Consider the following 23,965-nt stretch of genomic DNA (forward strand, 5'->3'; position numbering starts at 1 on the left):
ACAAACTAACCTTAACAGTAGAGACCACAACAACAGCACCTGTGTTCAGAAGAATAATGAGAAAAAGGTTTCTGATTAGAAAGAGATTAATGCAAAAAGGAGGTGCTTTTTTGTTGTTGTCTATTTGAATGATAAAGTTTCTTTGCTTTTTAAATGCTGTGCATACAGGAACAGCAAGTGGAAGTCACTAAAGAAATATCTTACATTTCAGGAAAACGATACAGTTCTAAATGTGTAGATAACAATAACATACCTAGCATTTAATAGAAATTTGTAACCTAATTTATGAAATTATATGTGACCAGTTTTCACCTACATCTACATCCACATGATTACTCTGCAATTCACATTTAAGTGCTCGGCAGAGGGTTCATTGAGCCACAATCATACTATCTCCCTACCATTCCACTCCCGAACAGCGCGCGGGAAAAACGAACACCTAAACCTTTCTGTTCGAGCTCTCATTTCTCTTATTTTATTTTGATGATCATTCCTACCTATGTTGGTTGGGCTCAAGAAAATATTTTCCCATTCGGAAGAGAAAGTTGGTGACTGAAATTTCGTAAATAGATCTTGCCGCAACAAAAAATGTCTTTGCTTTAATGACTTCCATCCCAACTTGCGTATCATATTTGCCAAACTCTCTCCTCGATTACGTGATAATACAAAACAAGCTGCCCTTTTTTGCACCCTTTCGATGTCCTCCGTCAATCCCACCTGGTAAGGATCCCACAGCGTGCAGCAATATTCTAACAGAGGACGAACGAGTGTAGTGTAAGCTGTCTCTTTAGTGGACTTGTTGCATCTTCTAAGTGTCCTGCCAATGAAACGCAACCTTTGGCTCGCCTTCCCCACAATATTATCTATGTGGTCCTTCCAATTGAAATTGTTCGTAATTTTTACACCCAGGTACTTAGTTAAACTGACAGCCTTGAGAATTGTACTATTTATCGAGTAATCGAATTCCAATGGATTTCTTTTGGAACTCACATGGATCACCTCACACTTTTCGTTATTTAGCATCAACTGCCACTTGCCACACCATACAGCAATCTTTCCTAAAGCGCTTTGCAACTGATACTGGTCTTCGGATGACCTTACTAGATGGAAAATTACAGCATCATCTGCGAACAACCTAAGAGAACTGCTCAAATTGTCTCCCAGGTCATTTATATAGCTCAGGAACAGCAGAGGTCCCAGGACGCTTCCCTGGGGAACACCTGATATCACTTCAGTTTTACTCGATGATTTGCCGTCTATTACTATGAGCTGTGACCTTCCTGACAGGAAATCATGAATCCAGTCGCACAACTGAGACGATACCCCATGGCCCCGCAGCTTGATTAGAAGTCGGTTGTGAGGAACGGTGCCAAAAGCTTTCCGGAAATCTATAAATACGGAATCAACTTGAGAGTCCCTGTCGATAGGGGCCATTACTTCGTGCGAATAAAGAGCTAGCTGTGTTGCAGAAGAACGATGTTTTCTGAAACCATGCTAATTACGTATCAATAGATTGTTCCCTTCAAGGTGATTCATAATGTTTGAATACAGTATATGCTCCAAAACCCTACTGCAAACCGACATCAATGATATAGGTCTGTAGTTCGATGGATTACTCCTACTACCCTTTTTAAACACTGGTGCAACCTGCGCAATTTTCCAATCTGTAGGTACAGATCTATCGGTGAGCGAGCGGTTGTATATGCTATTGTGTCAGTGTAATCTGAAAGGAACCTAATCGGTATACAATCTGGACCTGAAGACTTGCCGGTATCAAGTGATTCGAGTTGCTTCGCAGCCCCTAAGGTATCTACTTCTAAGAAATTCATGTTAGCAGCTGTTCATGTTTCACTCACACTATATGCTGTTTGTACATTAATTTTCATACTGAACTACAAAATAAAGACAATTTAATGTACTGCAATGCATTGTAGTCCATCAGAGTGGAATTGTTGCATTTTAATTTGATTGCTCTGTTGTATTTTGTATTTTTCATTATGTTAAGTTGAAAACAATTTTGTGTCCATTAATGAGACTCTGTACAGCTTTTCAGTATTCGTGCTGTCCTTGCCCATCATAGAATGCAATGCACAACATTCAGGTGTTCCCTTGCCAGCATTACAGCTATTCCTAACTGAAGTTTCCTGTTTCACATCTAAATAGTAATCATTTCTATTGTAGCTAATTTTTTTTTTTATGAAGCATGATCATAAAGTGATGTTTTTCTGGTATGCAGAGCTGAATTTGCTCCTCAGGGTCATCATTGGTAAGGACTGTATGCAAATTGCACAACTCATCGTGGACATTCTGATGACTTTTAAAAGTTGGCTTTTGATACCTGCACTATACACAACTGAAAATGAATTTTTGGTGTTACAGTGATCAGTGCATTTAAAAACTTAATAAAAGATCTAACTTGTTAGTTGGTGGGAGAATTAATCAGTGCCACTATCTTAAAGCCCTACCACATTGTTTTTGTTAGAAATCGGAAAGTGCCAACAGTTGCATACAATATCCATACCCTCAGTCTCATACATAATTGCACTCATCTTCTAGACTGTATGACCTAACATCTTTGTCAGTGTGAGAAAAGTTAATTTCTGGGTAACTCTTTTAAAATGAGTATTGGTGACACACTATGCCTATGTAATAGACAGGTCCTCAGGACTGAGTTTCTGAGAAGGACTACTCCATAATCAGCTCTCCTTTCTGAATCTGATGAGCCATTCAGTACTGACTGACTGCTGTATCATCCTCTGCCAGTATTGTCATTCAGACGTGGTATGGGGGGGCATGGGGTCAGCACACTGCTCTTCCAACAATTGTCAGTTTCCCAATCGTTCAAGCTGCTACTTCCCATTGCAAGAATGACTGCATCCCTTTTCAGTCCTTTCGTCAAGGAAAAATATCTGACTGGAATTTGCAAAATTGTGGTGGTCTGTTAACTACATTCAGATAATTTATCTGGTATAACACAGTCTGTAAGTGTCATACAACCCCATATTGAAGTCCTTCTATAGCACAAAACACTGATCTGATACAGAAGTTGGGAACTTTCAGTAATAACACAATTTTCTTGTAGTTAGTTGTGTTAAATAATGAAATGAAATGTAATGTACATTTTAAGACCTATACCGGCATTAAAATAATCTCATTTGCTTATTGCTAACACCTATACTATTACATATAACAGTATAAGTCATATTCATTCCAATATTGTCTTATTATTACTGTTAAAATAACAGCCTTGCATAAAAATTAAATAAACTTTTGATTGTAGTTGCAGGATGTATCAACTGAAGTTTTAGCTATTCGAGCAGGGCTCTTACGTGTCCTTGAGGAGGGCGGTGAGTCAGATCATGGTACACCAACACCAACACCATCTCCTGTACTTGGTTCCAGTAGTGAAGATGCAGAAGCTACACTGCTGGAGCTATTACGCTTAGAGAAGTGGGGTGCTGCTCTTTGCCATGCAAGGCAGTACAGGTAACAACTGACAGTAGTCATATGTTGAATGACTTCCTTTTTAAATTGTATTTGCAGGTGGTTTTACTTTATAAAATATATGATCCACTTCTGTATTGATAATGTAAGTGACTAAGATACAATCCACTATGTTCAAGGAACAAGCTCGCAGTCAGTCCATGAACATGAAAAGTAAGCTCTGAATCCCAGGCTCTCAGGAAGAAAATTTCTTTCTAGAAGAAAGAAATGGGAAAGAAAGTAATACACCATGGAAGTTGCAAAGCATACATTTATATGTATTTTATTCTTGTTCCTTTACATTTATAAAGGCAAAGTCACTGCTAAGAGATAACAATGTGTAACAACAAAAAAAGACAACATGTAGAAGAAAATGTACAGCATTTATGTACAGTGCACTCACAATCAAAAGAATTTCCTTCTGTGTACATTAATACTGGATTCAAATATTCATTGATTTAACATCATGCAGAATGATCTCCAGGGATGTAGAATGAGTCAATTTGTACACTAATAGATAGAAGCAGTCACCGTAGACTACTTCTGTAAACAACAGTAACACAAAATTATGACTAGTGCTCGTGTTCTCATCAGGATTTAATGGGAATTGCTTCTAAATTACTTTATATATATTTATTGTATCAAAGTGAAATTTATTTGAGAAGAATAATGAATTGTGAAGAAGAACTGCTGGCCACTAATTGTCTTCAGGAAGCAAAATGTGTAGTACTGCCAATAGAGTAATATAAAAGTAAAGGAGAGACACTTCCTGATATTCTGTCCTGCTCAGCATGGGTATAAACTGCAACTTGCTCCTGTGGGTACACCAAATCACAAGAATATGAACACATTTTCCTATAAGTCCATAACAGACTGGTTTGAAGATGTGCACAAAAAATTTCCGAACATAGCAAAGTTGACATAGGAACACAACAGTTCCGAATTAGTAACCACTCAAGACCGGAAAGAAACTAAGTCAACTTGGCTGTGCAGTGGCATGATACAAACAGTTATCAGGTACAGCAAGGAATGAGCACTGTGAGCCCAGGGCATAGGCTCAGGGGGAGTCACCACTAGGTGGTGCCAAGTGACACACATATCTTGGCGATGACTCCCATTATGACAGTGGGCCATTACCACCACCCACAGCCTTAGTACCTCTGACAAGTCCACATTCATGATAGGTGAATTATCTGAATCACAGTTGGATACAAAACCCCTCCCCTCTTTAATGGCCATACAGGGCTGAAAATGGCCTTACCTAAGCCAACTACATTGAGGATGAGGAAAGGGGGAAACCAGAATCCCTGCCAATGACTCGAGTGGCATGTCCTCCACAGCCACAGTGGGAGATGGCACCATCTGCAAGGATTGAGGCGCAGTAATGACCTCTTGGGCACAAGTGAGGAAGTGGCCTTTGCATGTGGCAGGGGTAGTACCTATGGGTTGTCCTCCATTGGCATCTCATCCCAAGAACATGCATGGTCTTGTGATTATTTAGAGTGGGTGGAACCAGTGGTAGGAACAGGAACCATGCATAGGGAGGTTACCCACTTACATTCGCTCCCATTGCTTATCAGTATCTGCTTCCCATCGACACCTCGCTCTGGGTTGGTGATGAAGGAGTAGGCCCAGAGACTGGTGTGGTTTTGCGATTAGTCCACTGGTGTTACTCCATCAATGTCTGAGAAGGGTTAGGGGTGACAGGTAACACTGTGGGCAAAGTTGGTTGTTGTGACAGGTCATACTGCTTGCAAAGTTAGAGCTGGGATGATAATGTGGCAGGATGCAGAGGCACAGAGCCGACACCACCAAATGCAGGTCAAACAGGGTACTTGGTCAATGCCTGTGCATGGCCAGGAAGCTGACTGGTGCATCCCTTGAGTTTGCCAATGTCAAGATTTTTTCATCTGTGATTTGAAAGTCATGACCAACTGCTCAGTTTTCAAATTGGAAGAGCGTTGATAACATTATGTCTACAAAAGTCTCAAAACACCGAGGCCGTAAATTATGGGTTATTGTTGGAGACCAATATAGCTGGGGCACCTTGTTGTAGACATCCACAGTACAAGCAGGAAATTCAAAAGGGCATTAACAGACAACAATCGCACTGCTCCCTAGAATGGACTGGTGAAAATAAACATGTACTCTTTGTTGTGAATCGTCAGGGTGTGGCCATGAGTTAAAACTTTGTACTTGCCCAACTGATTACGTTCAGTGGTGGCATCTATGCCTGGCCAGTACACATGACATCATGCCATTGCTTTCATTGGGCACATTCTCCAGTGTGCAGTGTGGAGGTATTGAAATATGTAGGGATGGCACGCTGATGGAAAACCTTTCAACATTCTGTGTCATCCATGGATTACAAAATGATTCCTTCTGTAACATTAACTCTGTGCCTGAGGGAAAAATAAGTGTGCCATTGTGTGTCCGCATCTTTAGACAAATGTTCAGGTCAGCTGCACTGCAGACAACACCCTGTAAAGGAAGGGGCTCTGGTTTGTCTTTGCCAATATTTCGCCTACTGTAGAGGGAAATTCATCAAGGGTGTGCCACTGGTTCATATCCAAGGCAAAACACAGTGTTTCATGTCTGCAAAATCAACACCAGGGCCACACAGTAAATGAGACAGGGCATTGGCATTAGAGCTCTGTGTGGTAGTTCAGTGTCATAAGTGTAGTTACTACGAAACAGTGCTCACCACTGCAGCCATTGTGCCGTTTTGTCCAGAAGTTTTGTGTGAGTGCCAGACAATGGCAGAGGAGCTTGTGATCCATAATCAGATGAAACTTGGTACCGCAGTGGTAGGCATTGAACTTCTGGACACCATAAATTTGCCCAACATTAAGTTTGATCTATGAATAATTCTACTGTGCTGAGTTGCTAGATGTAAACACAATAGATAGTTCCATGCTGTCGGCATATTTGTGTGACAAGGTAGCATCTGTGGCCAGTGTCAACCATTTACCCAGCTGGAACATTGTCAAACAAGGGTCCAAGCTAAGGCACTTTTTAAGTTGTACGAACATCCATTGACATGCCTCTGACCACACAAACAGAACACTCTTTTTATGTAACTGGGCAAGCAAATGAGAAATACGAAGAGGATTTGGAATGAACATGTCATAATAATTGACTTTTTTTCAGAAAAGACTCCAATTCTTTAAGATTCTTAGGCACTGGTAAATTAATAAGGGCAGTCACATGGTCTTGTGTGGGTGTAAGCCATCTTTGCCTAATATGTGGCTCAAATACTTGACTCTCAGCTGAGAGGAACTACACGTGGCAAGATGACAATGTAGGCCATTGGCCTACAGCTGCTCATACAACAGTTGTAAATTGCAATTGATGCTTCCGCGTGGCCCCCTTACTAACAAATCATCCAAATAATTGACACAATTAGGGATGTCCTGGATGAGCTGTTCTAGATACCTCTGAAAAATTACAGGGGCACTAGCGACCACAAAAGGCAGTCTGATATAAGTTTACATGCCAATCACTAGTAACTGTTTTGTAGGCTCATCAACAGGTAACTGAAAATATGCATCAGTGAGATCAACTTCTGAAAAATAGTGACCTTCCACCAATTTAGCTAACAGTTCCTTTTGCATTGGGATTGGCTTCGAATTAACATTTGCTTGGGCATTAATGATAGATTTAAAATCACCACAGATCTGAAGTGACCCATTAGGCTTTTGTACAATAACCATAGGCATTGCTCACTGACTAGACAAGACTGATGAGAAAACTCCCAGGTTTTGCAAATTGTCTATTTCTGACTTAACTTGTATGTGCATAGTGACCAATATTAGATGGGCTCTACAGAACTTAGGCACTACCTTATGCTTCAAAGAGATGTGTGCCTGTAAATTCACAGCACAACCTAAGGTAGGTGCAAACAACTGTTTGAAATTTTCAGACAATGTGCCCAGTTGATTTACCTGATCCTGAATTTGGAACCCAAAAGTGCAAAAGGGTTGAGACCAAAAATGTTAGTCATCTAAGAATTAAACCACAAGCAAGGTTCTACATCTACATCCATACTCCGCAAGCCGCCTGACAGTGCGTGGCAAGGTTAGTTGCCAAGCTACATTTTTGTACTTTGCTTGCTACAGCAGGATCAACTGGCCATTCTACATCATCACTTGGAGACATTGAGCAAGCAGCAGTGGGAAGCCAATGTGCCACTAAGTATCCCCATTAATTAGGGGCACAGCCACACCAGTATCCAGCAGGAATTCCACTGTCTCCCTGTCAACATCCAGGTGCAGCATGACACACTGCGATAGGCTATTTACAATTTGTACAGAAACCAGGTGGCAGTTATAAGAGTCGAGGGGCATGAAAGGGAAGCAGCGGTTGGGAAGGGAGTGAGACAGGCTTGTAGCCTATCCCCGGTGTTATTCAATCTGTATATTGAGCAAGCTGTAAAGGAAAAAAAAGAAAAATTTGTAGTAGGTATTAAAATCCATGGAGAAGAAATAAAAACTTTGAGGTTTGCTGATGACATTGTAATTCTGTCAGAGATAGCAAAGGACCTGGAAGAGCAGTTGAGCGGAATGAACATCAACAAAAGCAAAACAAGGATAATGGAATGTAGTCAAATTAAGTCGGGTGATGCTGAGGGAATTAGATTAGGAAATGAGACACTTAAAGTAGTAAAGGAGTTTTGCTATTTGGGGAGCAAAATAACTGATGATGGTCGAAGTAGAGAAGATATAAAATGTAGACTGGCAATGCCAAAGAAAGCGTTTCTGAAGAAGAGAAATTTGTTAACATCGAGTATAGATTTAAACGTCAGGAAGTCATTTCTGAAAGTATTTGTATGGAGTGTAGCCATGTATGGAAGTGAAACATGGACGATAAATAGTTTGGACAAGAAGAGAATAGAAGCTTTTGAAATGTGGTACTACAGAAGAATGCTGAAGGTTAGAGGGTAGATCACATAACTAATGAGGAGGTATTGAATAGAATTGGGGAGAAGAGGAGTTTGTGGCACAACTTGACAAGAAGAAGGAACCGGTTGGTAGGACATGTTCTGAAGCATCAAGGATCACAAATTTAGCAGTGTGGAGGGTAAAAATTGTAGAGGGAGACCAAGAGATGAATACACTAAGCAGATTCAGAAGGATGTAGGTTGCAGCAAGTACTGGGAGATGAAGAAGTTTGCGCAGGATAGAGTAGCATGGAGAACTGCATCAAACCAGTCTCAGGACTGAATACCACAACAACAACAACAACAACAACAACAACAACAACCTTGAAATTTAATTAGTACATTTTAAGGTTACTTGCTGTTAACTGCTGGTCAAGAATTTCCAAATTTTGACACTTACAAAAGCCATGATGTCAGAATTGATCAGCAAATGTAAGTGTTAATAAATAGGTCTCTGTAAAATTAAAAATAACATAAGAAAATTTTCACATTTACTTTAATCAGCATTCTATTTTTTCTTTAATGTTTATGATCACAGGAAGTAAGGGAAAACTAGCTAATTATCATCCACAACAAATTCTTCCTTTACGTAATTTTGTTGTTACATCACATCAGTAAATATGCTGACAACATTTAATACTCAAAAGCTAATTTTACTTCAGGTTTACTTCCATTAAAAATAAAGACAAATAGCCACATGTGAAACCAAATTATGAAAAATACATCAAATCTTATTGTGATTCACCATAAACCTTTCATTCCAGTTCCAACAAGCCATACACACACACATTATCCTCTCCTCTCTCAATAGTCCACCCCCTCAGTAGGACCCAGCCAATCACTTTAGTTCATCATCCATTGCTGCCCTCCAGTGAGACAAACTGGACTCATCTGTGTAACATGCGTACACATTATGGCATTTCAAGTTCCATCCTTGGACATGAGAGATGGGTAGATTGGAAGAGGTTAAAAAGGAGGACCAGGTCACTCAGACCCCATGATGAGAGTGATCCACCTGTATTACAGATGAAACAGTGAGTCCAGAATGGGATATAAATATTACGGAAAGGATAGATTACTACCCACCACATAGAGAGGTGTCAAGTTGCAGGCAGGCACAAACATTTAAGCTTCTGAACAAAAAGTCCTTCTTCATAAATATAAAATGGAAGGTGACAGCAGAACACATGAAAGAGGAGAAAGGAGAGGACAGACAGTGAGTAAAGTAATGTGTTAGTAAACAGTAACAAAGGAAAACAGCACTGGTTTGTGAGATGGAAGGGAAGCTGGTAGGCAAAATCAAACTGTAGAAAGTTCAGAATGGATTGACAGTAATATCATGAAAAGGATGGTTTGTGGCTCTCTGTCATTCAGCGCCTTATCTGTGTGGTAAGTAGCAATATATTCGTTTCATGATATTGTTTTAGACAAGATGAAGGTAGACAAAGATGAAGGAACAGGGATTAGAGAGAGTAGTCAGACATGGGACATTTGTAAGCTCTGTGCCAGCTTCAGTCCACAGTTGATAGAAGAACAGAGTGAACATTAGAGACAGATTGTGGAAGAGAGGTGAATAGTGCAATTACAAATTATGGAAGAAAAAAGAGTCATTATGATTCATTATACAAGATGTTTATTTTGACTGAAGACATTGAAATATCTCAAAAGATACATATCAGATCAAAAAAGTTATTATTCCATTTTGTTTGTCTCAGAAGGGGATAACCAATGATACCACACTTGACCCCCCATCCCAGCCCATGTGTGGGTGGCAGGGGAAACCTTAAAATCTTCAATGAGAAACCCCTGCATTTTATTGCATATTAAGATCCTAAGTCGAAATCTACATATGTTTTGTGTGAAGAATTTTCTTCATTTCACCACATATGGTGTTTTAATGTGAGTAATAGAAATGGGTACGCAATTGTAATTTACAACATGCTACTCAATGACCCTTGAATGCCCAGTAGCACATAGGACCCCACCTCCATTCTGTGATGGTAGGACAGGCCAATATCTCATATCTTCTAATTGGAAACTCTATTTGCAACATACATTTCTCTGGCATATTGAACAGGGAACTACTTGATTCGCCACTGTGGCCATGGCTTGAGGCGAACGCTATTCTTGATTTTCCAATTAGAGTAAGTGTTCAAATGTAGTACCACCCTCTTCAATACACTTAGTGATTCACTTTTCAAATGACCGTACACAGAATAGAAGCATACCTGCAGGAATGTCAGCACAGGAATTTCTGATGCAATCAATCTTCACGGCCTATTGGTACTTGCTGGTATATCTTACCTTTTAAATGTCACCACAGAAAGAAATCCAGCAATATTAAATCTGGTTACCTAGTGGACAAATTAATAGGATCACCTCTGCTGATCCACCGACCAGTGTAAACAGGGATTAATATTTCCCATGCATTAGTTGCATAATGCGCTGGGCAACCATCATACTGAAACCACATGTCATGTCGAACATCCAGGGCAACATCCTGTTCCAGAAATGTTTAATATTTGCGTCGCTTCAATATGGAGTCAATAATATATGTATCAATGGGTGTGTTCCCCATAATACCACACCATACGTTAACTGACCAAGGACATTGATGGGCAACTTGCAATAACCAATGGGGATTGCCTTTACTCCAGTAAGCTTGTTATGCCGGTTAATGCTACCATGGTTTGTGAGTGTAGACACATCAGCAAATAAGACCTTGACAAAAAACGAATGAGTTGCTTGCATTTGTTGATGTGCCTATTCACAGAACAATACCTGATCATGGAAATCGGCATCATGAAGTTCTTTATGTAGTGACATGTGGTATGGATGATACGATGATGCAATATTGTGACAATACTACCTACAGACATACTAGGAGAGTGGTGTAATTGCTGAGTGCGTATCCATGGGTTGTGGTGCACTGACACTAGTACAGCTATTTCATTACCTTCATCTGTAAATCATTGGCTTCATTTCTTTTTGCCAGTCTGTATGCTGCCATCAGACATAAAGTGTTCACAACCTTATAAGAGAATAAACAAGAGAAAGCTTTCTCTGGAAAATGCTAGGCATTCAAGGCAACAGCAGCCACAACATTTCTCCTACATTCTCTGTAAATCTTCTTCTGTCATTGCAACATTCATCATCCACTAGCATATCTGTTCTGCAAATGCTAGGTTGGTGTGCAGGCAATAAACAGTGTGCAAGTATTGTAATGTTCAGAGCCACTATCTGTTCTACATCTGCACAGTACATGAGCCCCAGTTGCAGTGCTCTGCCTGTTATGATACATTGTAGTTCACTAAAAGGCCATGGTGGCTTGTCGAGTAGTCCATTGTTTGATATGTCAGATGAATACAACATTGTGAATGGGGTTTTCAATTAGAAGTTATGAAATACTGGCCTGTCCCGCCCTTGCAGCATGGAGGTGGGGTTCCACATGCCGTCAGATATTCTAGTACCATTGAGAAGCATGTCATAAATTACAATTGTGTACCCATTTATATTCCTCCAATCACACTGCCATCTGTGCTGAAATGAAGACAATGCTTTAGACAGAATGTTTGTTGATTTTGTTGTTGAATAATAACCTGTAATAAAAATTGGGGGTTCCCATTGAAGCATTCAAAGTTGCCACCCAGGCACTGGGTGTGGTGGCAGGTTGACTGTGGTGTCATTGGATGGTCCGCTGTGAGACAAACAAATTGGAATTATAACTTTTTTGATCTGATGTATAGTTTTTGAGATATTTCAATGTCTCCAGTTAACTGGGCACTATATACATAAAATTCTAAGGAAAAAAGAGAGCTGATGTGTGTTACTAGAGATTAAATCCAGAAGTGTGCCAGGATGCAATTACTTGTTGGAGGACAAGTTCCCACCTCCAGAGTTCAAGGAAACTAGTATCAGGTGGGTGAATTCAAATAGCCTACGTGACATAGTAAGCACACTTTAACTATTCAACTACATGTAAATAAATCATTTATGCTTCTTTACTCATAACACCGTTGGCTGTCTATATACTGGCAGTTTAACACTGTTGGCTGTCTGTATACTGGCAAAGTCAAGATCTGTTTAATATAATCATTATGTTAAGCAGAATTTATATCCCTGATCCCTAGCCAAAGATTCTGATATACTGTAGAACAAGGAGCTCATGAGATATCTTTTTTTAATATCTGTAGATTTTCCTATCTGATGTCTGATGATGACAACTTGTTACGGGATTTTGTACCAGAGTGTAAAGCTCCATTCTGGACCATAGCAATAAATGCATACTACAGATGGAAATGATTTTTACCTGTGGAAGTGTGGTTCTGAATTTCAGAGTTCATCTGAAATTAGGTCTTGTCATTAGCCAGAATACCATTGTTTTGGCGTGGAAGTGTAAGAATCCTTAGACCCATAAAGAGCTTTCTGCCAAATGTCCAATTAACTTTACACAATATTCTTACTCCACACCTTTTTAGAACATCTATATTTTGGCCTTAGTTGCATTGCCCTGGAAGGTTACACTGTAGAACAATATTGAGTAAAAGTATGTACTGTATGCTACCTCTCCCATATGCAGCTCAACCCAGTGAGAGGTATTTCTTGTTCCAAAGCAGGCAGAACTGAGATTTTTTGTTAATTTGCTCATGTGCTGCTTGCCACTCAGTTTACTCATATTATCCATCCAGATATCTAAAAACACCGCACATGGAGCTTCATTCATTGTGTGCTTTTTGTCCTCTATTTCTTTTTCTTTATTTGGAGCTGGATGACATGAGTCTTTGAAAGATTATTGTTTGAAAGATTATTGTTTGAAAGATTATTGTTTGAAAGATTATTGTTTGTAAGATTATTGTTTGAAAGATTATTGTTGAAACTATACTTGTGCCATGAGCAAACATCAAAGTATTTGAAGAGTCCTCCAATGTCCTAGGTAAATTATTTACGTTGACCAAAAACAGGTGAAGCCAAACATGAAACCTTGCAGCACACCATATTTAATGTTTCCCCACTCTGAGTTTTGGCTTATTTGTGATGTCATTTATTAATGGGACTCTCTTTTTTCTGTTGTTAAGATAGAGGTCATTTATGTGAAGGAAATGTTTCTTGACAGCATGTTGTATTTGCGCAAACATGGCATAAAGACAATTTTCAAACGAACAAGGAAGATAGAGTGTCGTAGATCGGCAAAGGAGAAAAAGGACCCACTTGCAATGTCAGGAATATACCATATACCAAGCACATGCGGAAAAGTTTATGTCAGAATGACTGGACAATCAGTCAACACCAGGATCAAAGAACATAAGCGACATTACAGATTGGGGCAGGTGGAGAAATCAGCCGTGGCAGGGCACGCACTGGGTGAGACCAACCATGTAATAAAATTCGCTGACATGGAAGTTCTGTCACACGCGCTTGTTCAGAGGAGCGTTAGAAATACAAAAACACATGAACAGTTTCAACAAGAAAGAGGAAAGCCTTAAGGTAAATGGATCCTGGCTTCCTGCACTGCAGCGAATGATCATTACAGGTAGCAAGAGGAGAACCGCACCAGAAATGACTGCAGAGAAGCCCACAGACGTTGGTGCACCAGGTACATATAGTCTGCAGCCTCGAGCTCAGCTCCAGTTCACCACCAGCAATGGAGGCTGAAGCTTTGACAGTGCCAGCCACTCGTGCTGGCGAAACGTCAGTAAAATCATTAGATGAGCACCGGCTGAAGACCCCCAGACAGAAGCCAATAGGCAGTTTGTCAACAAGTGGCCACGAAAGCCTTAACAATTTTATATGTCTTCTTTAGTTCCCTTAATAGAATTTTATGGTGTACACAGTTAAAGACCTTGGACAAGATCACAGACAATGACAACAAAGTAATTTTTCTTGTCTAGTTATACCATAACTGAGTTCATGAGATCACATATTGCTTTCTCAGTAGAAAAGTTTTTAGGGAAGCCAAACTGAGTTGATATTAAAATGCCATTGTCAGAGAGGTGGTTTAGTATTGTATTGCAAGCTGCCTACACAAGAATTTTGTGGATATGGGAAGGAGGGAAATGAATCTATAATTAGAGGTCACTTCCTTATCTCCATCTTAATAAGTACTTCCGTCTTTCAGGACTAGGTCACTGACTGCTTATGAAGATAACTCAAGGAGGACATCACTAAATTATCACAAGATTTTAATACTTCATTGAAATTGCATTAAAACCAGAAGAGTTACTGCTTCTCAGTGACACTGCAATCTTCATGATATCTTTTAACAGACGATTTGGTAAAACAAATGTTTGATGATAGTTGTCTGTCTCAGTATGTCTAAGGTATCTGCTTTTGATGGTCCATTTTTGCCCTACTATTAGGGAGAATTCATTGGCCAATTAATTGAATTAAATGTCATCTGTTTATCTTACTACTGTTATCAGAGTGTTGAATGAATCATTTACTTTACCTAATTTGTTTCATATTTAATAATGGTCCAAACTGCCTTTTCTTTGTTGTGGGCATTGTAAAGAATTTTTTATATTGCTTGAAGTGCCCCTTTAATTCTTGATTAGACATAGTCTTCTGCATTAAATAAAGCTCTCTTATTTCTGGCACAAGATACACTTATTCCAGACATGCCCCTCTCTTTCCCTAGGTTTCCACTGAACTGATTCCTGACCCATTTTAAGGGAAAACCAGTTTCATAATGTTGATAAAATATTTTTAGTAAATAAATAAATTTATTGTCTGTGGATTCAGCAGTCGTGATTTTGTGAAATTATATAGTTCCCTTCTTAGTTAGAACTGATTAATGGTAATGCTTTATTGCTGCTGTTGGACTGCCATAATCAGGTGAATTATTTCTTATGGGACACACATTTATTTCAGGAAAAGCTCTTTAATTTAGAAGTAAATTATCAGTTACTGAATGGTGTGAAAATTGACAGTTGACCTTCAGTAATGAAAAGTGTGAGGTCATCCACATGAGTGCTAAAAGGATTCCATTAAAATTCAGTTACATGATAAAAAAGTCAAATCTAAAGACCATAAATTGAACTAAATACCTAGGAATTACAACTACGAACAACTTTAATTGGAAGGAACACATAGAAAATGTTGCGGGGAAGGCTAACCAAAGACTGTGTTTCATTGGCAGGACACTTAGAAAATGTAACTGATCTACTAAGGAGACTGCCTACACTACACTTGTCCGACCTCTTCTAGACTACTGCTGCACAGTGTGGGATCCTTACCAGATAGCACTGACGGAGAACATCGAAAAAGTTCAAAGAAGGGCAGCACATTTTATATTATTGTGAAATTTGGGAGAGAGTGTCACTGAAATGATACAGGATTTGGGCTGGAAATCATTAAAAAAGGGCATTTTTCATTGCAACAGAATCTTCTCACGAAATTCCAATCACCAACTTTCTCCTCCTAATGTGAAAATATTTTGTTGACACAAACCTACACAGGGAGAAATGATCATCACGATAAAATAAGGGAAATCACAGCTCATATGGAAAGATATACGTGTTCATTCTTTCTGCATGCTACACGAGATTGGAATAATAGAGAAATATGAAGGTGGTTTGATGAACCCTCTGACAGGCACTTAAATATGACTTGCAGAGTATCGATGTAGATGTAGATGTAGCCTCTACCCAGTGAGCTCTATATAACATCATGGGCATTGCCATCCCTTGACTACTCCCTAGGAGGATGATCTTTGGGTCTTTTAAGCCTCTGGCTACTACAAGGCCTTAACTTGCACTTTCCCCTGTCTTGTCATGGTGTTCCTCAACTCCTTCAGGTGGCTGCACATACTTGTCCCCGTGCTACATTGAAGCTGTTCGATATTTCTAGACCAAAGTTAGCCTCCCTGAAATTTCTCTTAAACCTCTTGCCTGATTTGGCAAGTTTGATCATACTCCACTTGTCTAGCCTATTGATTTTACTGCTGCCAGCTGCAGCTCTCTTTTGCCCTAAGTATGTCTGTGTTACTACCGGACCAGCTTTGAGTTTTAAGTTCAGCTGTTCCTTGTCCTTGTTCTACTTACATAGGAATAATTAACACAATTGGGAGTGTTGTGATTTATTGCTTTTCAATTCGTGATTAACAGTTTTGGTATCAGAACATGTATTTTCATGAATACTAACATAATTAAAATGTCTTAATTTATCCAATAAAGTGTCTCACACAGTAGGTAGATTTTGTGTATTTGTTGCAGTTATCTTGCTCGGACTGAACTGATTCTCTGATGTACTGTCTAGCAAATAAAGTAATAAATGTGAGGAATCAAAACTGTGAACTTTTATGGTGTGTTGTGCATATGGTGTAAGGGAGTTTATGTAAATCAGTTTATTTCCTTGACAAATATACTTTACTTTACCTGTTTGTGATGAGTTAATTGCATTGAACAAAATATATATTTCTCTGTCATGTCATTGTAATCTGGCCCTCTCTCATTTCCCTCATACATACACACGCAAATGTCTTCAAATCCTCCTTGTTGCATATTTCCCTTTCTTTATTCAGTATGTATCAATTGAAATAGAGCAATTTCTCTAACCAGTAAACCATTCATTTATGGACATGCAAACTGTTTAACATGGAGTCTGAATCATCATTGGATTTGACATTATACAAATACAAATTTTACCATGTTAAAGTGCTTAAGAAGAACTTAGGGCCCAATCAAGAAACGAATACAAAAGCATTAATATATGTGTCGAACACTTACTCTAATCAGTGTAACACCTTCCATAAATTTCAGTGTGTCTAGTATGGTACATGAGTACCCTGTTGCAGTGCACATTTTTTTTCAGCCAATTTTGGTTGAAAAGATGGAGGATTTGTTGTGGAGCATTGTGGAATATTTCTACTTCACCCCTATAGTTTTACGAAGTTCTGGTATGTGGCAGTGCTATACATATCCCTCAAAATGACATCCATAATGGAGATTCATTCCAAGCAGAGAGCTGTCATTGAGTTTCTTTTGGCAGAGAACCTTACCATCACAGACATCATAGACATTTGCAGAATTTTTACAGAGACCTGGCAGTGAACAAAAGCATGGTGAGTCATTGAGCGAGGCATCTGTCACCCTTGTAACAATGTCATGCAAACCTGTCTGATCTACCACGTGCTGGCCAGTCACACACAGCTGTGAGTCCTGCAATGTTGGAACGCGCAGACACTCTCATTTGAGGTGATCAATGGATCACAATCACAGAAGACTAAAAAGAGGAATGAAGGACCATCTATTCGGAATGGCTTGCTTCTCATGAGACTGATCATGGCAATTTCTTGTCAGATGTCATCACAGGTGATAAAACGTGGGCTTGTCACTTCGGACTGGAAAAAAATAGAGTGGCACCACCACCACCACCACTACTTCTTGTCCAAAGAAAAAGTTCAAAGCTGCATCCTCAGCTGGTAAGATCGTGGCAGTGGTCATCTGGGATTCTGAAGGGGTTATTGTGTTTAATGTTCTCCTTCACGGTGCAGCAGACAGCTCTGAAGTGTATTGTGCTACTATCAGGCAACTGACGAAATGACTTCAGCATGTTTACCGCCACGACTATCAAAATGAACTGCTCCTTCTTCATGAAAACCCAAGTCCTCACACAAGTCTACACACCCAAGAGGAGCTCACAAAACTTCATTTGACTGTTCTTCATGCACCCTACAGCCCAAATCTTGCAACTTCCAGCTTCCAACTGTTTGCCTAATGAAGGATGCTCTCCACTGACTGAGAGATTATTGATGCAACAAGACAGTGGATCTGATGTCGACTAGTAGAGTGGTACCATGTGAGCATACAGGCCCTCCCAGTAAGGTGACGTAAGGCCACTGCATTGAACAGATGATTTTGAAAAAGGGTTTTGTACCCAGGAGAGTGGGCAATAATATGGTGCATTAGAGTTGTGAATAAAACCAACCTGCTTTCACAACAACAACAAAAACAACAACAAAAATTGTGTTACAATACTTATTAAATATCCCTTGTATTTTATGTACCATTAAGTGTCTATTAATTGTCGTGGAATATTGTGAAGGGCATTATTGGTGGCAGCTCTGCTGCAGCCTTTCAGGGATTCTCACACAATATTTATGGAATTATATATTTTTGAGAATAAGTCAATATTACTAAATCAGAGATACCATTCAGGACAATAGGCTTCACTGCAATAAGAAATGATTCCATGTTGATGGGCTATAATACACATCATGTATAGACCCTCATACTTCCTTGTCATGTTACAGCTGAAGCCTCACATTTTTTATATGTACTGTCCATAAAGTATACAATAGTTTCCTTGAAAGAAGTTTTATCAAAACACACACACACACACACAGCGACAGTCAGTAACAAAAATCATATTGGATATCACTCAATGATGATTCATGACAATGTGCTGTAGTAACTATGGGTCAACTAACTTGAAGATTCTTAAGGATGCACCCAACCTTAAAACCATGTAGGAATGTGTGCCTAGTGATCCATTTCATTTCTCTGCCCAGTAATAAGAGACAGACAGATCAAAATTTACTGTTGCATAAAAAAGTAAATTAAAAAAAGAACAAGACCAACAGTTCATCAGTACAGGAATTTAAGGAAAAGCTACTGTGTGTGCAGGGAGGGAGGCATTGGTAGGGGCAGTTGGCGGGCAGGGGGGGGGGGGGGGTGGGTCATGCTTGTATGGTATGGGTGTGCACACACATGTTGCATGAATGTGAGCAAACATGCACACGCCTATGCTCGCTCGGATGTGGGCATTCATATGTCTGCATGAGAATGTGATCTGTCTCCATTTTCTGTATGTTGTTAACTCCTGCATTGTAATATTTACTACTGTCAGATTGAAACTGATTCTTACATTCTTTCTTTGCAGAGGAGCATGGTCAGGTGACATTTTTTCTTCCATGCAAGACGACGATGACATGTCAATAATTTTGAATGTGTACTTCAAACATCTTTCCCATGAGAAACCAGGTCAGTATATGTTGTGTAGTTATTATTACAGAAACTGTTCCTTACCGTTTTTACAGAAAAAAGACTATTTAAAGAACTGGATAAGGCAAGATATATTCACGTAGTGCAAGTATCTCATCCAAGCAGTGCACTTCTAACAAAAACTGCTACATAGCGAGAAAAATAAGCCAAAATCAAAGTATCAAAATCTCTTCAACTGACATTAGAACAATTGTAAGGTCTTGTCTGTTCTGTTTTGGAGTATTGCTATGCAGTAATCCTTACCAACTAGGATTGGTGGAGGAGATCAAGAAAGTTGACATAACAGCAGCTTGTTTTGTATTATCAAAAAATAGGCCAGACAGTGTCATAGATATAATATGCAGCATAGGGTGGCAACTGTAAGGTCAAGGCATTTTCATTGCAGTGAAATTTAAATCACTTACTTTTTCCCTGGTATGCCAAAATCTTTTTTATTTTAATTTTATTTTCATGGCAATGTAAAACCCTGGATGACAACATGATTTTTTAAGGAAATGAATAATGAGGGGGAGAGTGAAAGATGGGCACTTGCCCAGATTCAGCAGTTTGTAAAAGTTGCATTTACTTATCAGAAAATGGTCACATACTGTGTGAAGCTAGTTTTTGTCATTGCTGGGATGAGAAAATGAATGTTCATTTCTCTTAGAAGTCTTATTTTTGCTATCAGAATAGTCTCCACTTTCATTGTTGTTTTTAATATAAGATGTTCAGCATTATAATTGTTGTTTCGTGTGAACTCTGACTGAGTTTAAATAAAGTCTGTTATTTTTTTCAGATGCATTTGTAGTGACAAGGAGTGAACAAGATATGAATGATGCATTTAGTCGTCTAATGGAAAGCTTATACCTGGTGCTGAAGGCTGTTAATGGCCTAGAGAATCAGCTGAAGGATCACAGTGATGTAACACTTCGCAAGACTGAATGTTGATGCAAGACTGCTTTGGCAATACATCTCTTAATGCAAATTATTTATTATGTCTTAACTTATTCATCTTATTTGTGACATTTGCTTTAATTAAGTTTTAGCTTAAGTCCTAGTTCCAGTTCTTATTTATTATTTTTTGCAAATTGTTTTACACCAAAGAATTTGATATTGTCTAACACTGAAGTCACAAACGCTTTCTAATAATTGTAGTAGCAACTGAGTCATATAGAAATTTGTCTAGGTTTCAACTGAAATTAAAGATGTTGCAACAGTGCACATGTTCTTGTTTCATTTTGCTTACCTTCTTTCATGTATCCTATGTGTCATAGTCATGATTTTTTCCCTTTATGTTGAGTATGTTCAGACAAAATAAGAAATAACTAACAGGTTTTAGGAGTCATCAGTCTGTCGGTCTGGCCACTAACAACTATATTTTCTGTGTTAAAGAGAAATGTGAAATGCTTAACCTTTCAGAAGAGCGTGTGGTCATTCTGATTTGACATAAGTGCAGCCATGTGGCTGGCCGGTGTGGCCGTGCGGTTCTAGGCTCTTCAGTCAGGAACCACGTGACCACTACTGTCGCAGGTTCGAATCCTGCCTCGGGCATGGATGTGTGTGCTGTCCTTAGGTTAGATAGGTTTAAGTAGTTCTAAGTTCTAGGGGACTGATGATCACAGATGTTAAGTCCCATAGTGCTCAGAGCCATTTGAACCATTTTTTAAATATTAATAAAAATTAAATTATACAACACCTTGACCATTGTTCACAATGGGAGGGGGGCAGTCTAAATCAAATCAGTACATTAGACTGAATATTAGAGACACAGAGAGAATACGTTTTCATACCAATGTGTAAGGCCTACAGTGATTGATCCATGTTCAGAATGCGTACCTCTGAAAAAAATTAAAATGTCACCAGGAAGGAAAATACATGGTATGTCATTCTTCATTTTCTCTCAGTATATGTGTTGATCAAACAGTCCACAGGTGTACTGCTGGTTCATAGTGCCCAACAGGCATAATATTTCAGCGATCAGACATGCCATCATTGTCATGTGCACTGATGAATTTGGCTCCTGAGGCATGCAGCCAACTTAGATCCCCTCCCCCATGAACTGTTCTCTATGCAGTCTGAGCCCAAGGGTGTGAGTCAACGTCTGTGGTTGCTTAGGTACAGTTAATCTGTTCACCCTGGCTGCGAGATCATTGTGTTTCCTGAATGTCTTCTTACATAGACCCAGTGCTGTTTCCCAAGTCTTTCTGAGATTATTGCCATAATTCCAGTTGATGAGTTTGTCCCTGGAGCAAATTTCACTGGCCTTTCTAACAAAGTTGTCCCAGTGCTTTTAAGTATGTGCTAAAATACTGGTTCATTCATAGTCCATCACATGATTCTCAGACAAAATGTACAGACTGTTCGATCAACAAATTCACCGTAAAAAACTAAGGAATCACAACATATATCCTTATGAGGAGAAGATGTAGTGCAGCATGAAGAAATTCGAAAAGCTGCACAACTGAAGATGCCATTTGCTAAGTGCTGTTGCATTTCTGAAGAGATGTCATGATGAGCATTTTGTGCCAAATTTGGCTAAGATCACACATCACATCGATTCAGTGGCTGCTAGGACAATCAAGAAGCATGCCAATCTTGCCTTAGCATGTGAGAGGGTACACTTGACCCACCAAAGCCTTCAGTACAAATGTCAGTAACTATTTATGCTATATTTACAACTGGCCAATCATTTTAACTTCTGGACCTGAGATTGGATCGATGGCATCACCTGGGTGGAGCTGAGTTCACACATAGGAAGTATATAGGATCTCAAACATCAATATTTTTATGTCTATTTGACAAACCATCATTGGGGGCTCCATGAAAGACTGCCATCAATCTGCCTAAAATGCAGCTGGCTTGCGATGCGGTTTCATTTCTGGAGAGGTGACTTTTCTCCTACCCCTAAGTTCACACAAGTCATGGACATTGTCAACACAATTCTACAGGCTGTGCCACGAGTACCACTTGAAGCACCTGAAGATGTGTGTCCTGAAACTTGTTGTGCTCTGACGAGAACCAAGCTTACAAAGTTAAACATTATCAGAAGAGATGGGGGCAGCCGTTTGGGACTTGAGAGAGTGCTGTAAGATTGTTGTCTTACATGCTGATGAAGGCAACACTACTGTTGTTCTCTCCCACAAGGACTACACTGAGAAGGTGCAGAGTCTGCTAGGTGATGATGCATACAGAAGATCAATACTGGCCCCACCAAGAAGGTGGAGAACAGGACCAGAACACTTCTCAAGGTCCTCAGATTTACTGAAGACGGTCATCAAGAAATTTTTACTACAAGAAATTGTGCTGACAAGACTTTATGGACCCACTAACATCCACAAAGATGGACTGCCCTTACGCCCAGTTCTCAACAACATCAAGGCTCCCACATATTTCCTGGCAAGATACTTAATAGAAAAACTAAGCCCTTATGTGGGTAAATATCCACATCACATCCACAATTCTGTGGATATTCCGAATTGCCTCAACAACTTCAGGCTGAAGGACTCAGATACCCTGGTGAACTTTGACATCATTTATTATTCACCAGGGTGCCTCTATGAGGGTCAATAGAACTCTTTGGTAAGAAATTTGATGGGAAGACCACCAGTCTTTTCAGGCAAGTCCTGACCTCCGCATATTTTACATTTAATGGAGAATATTGTCAATAAATGTAGCGAGTGACAATGGGCAGCTCATTCTTGCATGTGATTGCGAGTTTTTATATGGAGCACTTCGAGGAAGATGTCTTGTCATCATCCAAATGAAATCTCAACTTCTGTTTTCATTATGTAGATGACATGTTTGTCATCTGGCCCCAAGAAAGGGACAAACTCTTTGAAGTTAGTTAGTTACATGTTCTGCAGATCATTTGAATGATTCTTTTATCGAAATGTTGTGGAGTCAGTTTACAGGACATATATTCATGATTAGTTTTTGCTTCAATGATCAAATCATTATTTTTAATCCTACTCATGCAACTACACCAATATTTTTTTTTTATTCGCTACCACTTTTTAAGTCGAAATTCATCAGTGAGATAGGAGTAGTTGTCTAGGAGAAATTATTTTAAATTGGATTTAAAACATGCTTCACTACCTGTCAAATATTTTGGGTATATGATCAAAATTTTGTGTTGCTGCATATTGAACTCTCTTCTGAGCCATTGACAGCTTAAAAAAATGGACGATAATGTCTTTTTTTCCCCCTGTAGCATTGTAGACATGACATCACTGTACTTCTCAAATTGTGATGGATTATGTATGAAGAATTTCAGTAGTGAACATATGTATGATGATGACACAGTTCGATGCCTAGCTCCAAGAAGAGATACCTGCATGCTGTCCATGGATGAACACCACATATTATTCTTGTGGAGTCAATACTTTCTTTCTAAGTGATGAGTTACCTAAAAAAAATTTCCATAAGATGTTATTGAGTGGAAATATCTAAAATGTGTCAGTAGTTTGATAAGTTGGTTTGCAAAAATAGTACATCCTTGTACATCTGAAATCCTTGCATAGCAGTATGAAACTCACCATGGCGACCAAACCAGAAGGAAAACTAC

At 39.2% G+C, this 23,965-nt stretch overlaps 1 protein-coding gene across 2 annotated transcripts in view; it reads left to right on the forward strand.

Moving 5' to 3' along the window:
* Positions 1-20,622, forward strand: part of LOC126343774 (protein furry) — a 1,073,323-nt gene extending 1,052,701 nt beyond the window's left edge. For both annotated transcript variants that reach the window (XM_050001966.1, XM_050001967.1), the window contains exons 51-53: positions 3,281-3,486; positions 19,301-19,401; positions 20,198-20,622. In XM_050001966.1, coding sequence (XP_049857923.1) covers positions 3,281-3,486; positions 19,301-19,401; positions 20,198-20,349 — 459 coding nt within the window. In that variant the 3' untranslated portion in view covers positions 20,350-20,622. The remainder of the gene's footprint in view (positions 1-3,280; positions 3,487-19,300; positions 19,402-20,197) is intronic.
* Positions 20,623-23,965: the final 3,343 nt, after the last annotated feature.

Source organism: Schistocerca gregaria, chromosome 1, assembly GCF_023897955.1.
Source record: "Schistocerca gregaria isolate iqSchGreg1 chromosome 1, iqSchGreg1.2, whole genome shotgun sequence".
NCBI classification, from domain to species: domain Eukaryota; kingdom Metazoa; phylum Arthropoda; class Insecta; order Orthoptera; family Acrididae; genus Schistocerca; species Schistocerca gregaria.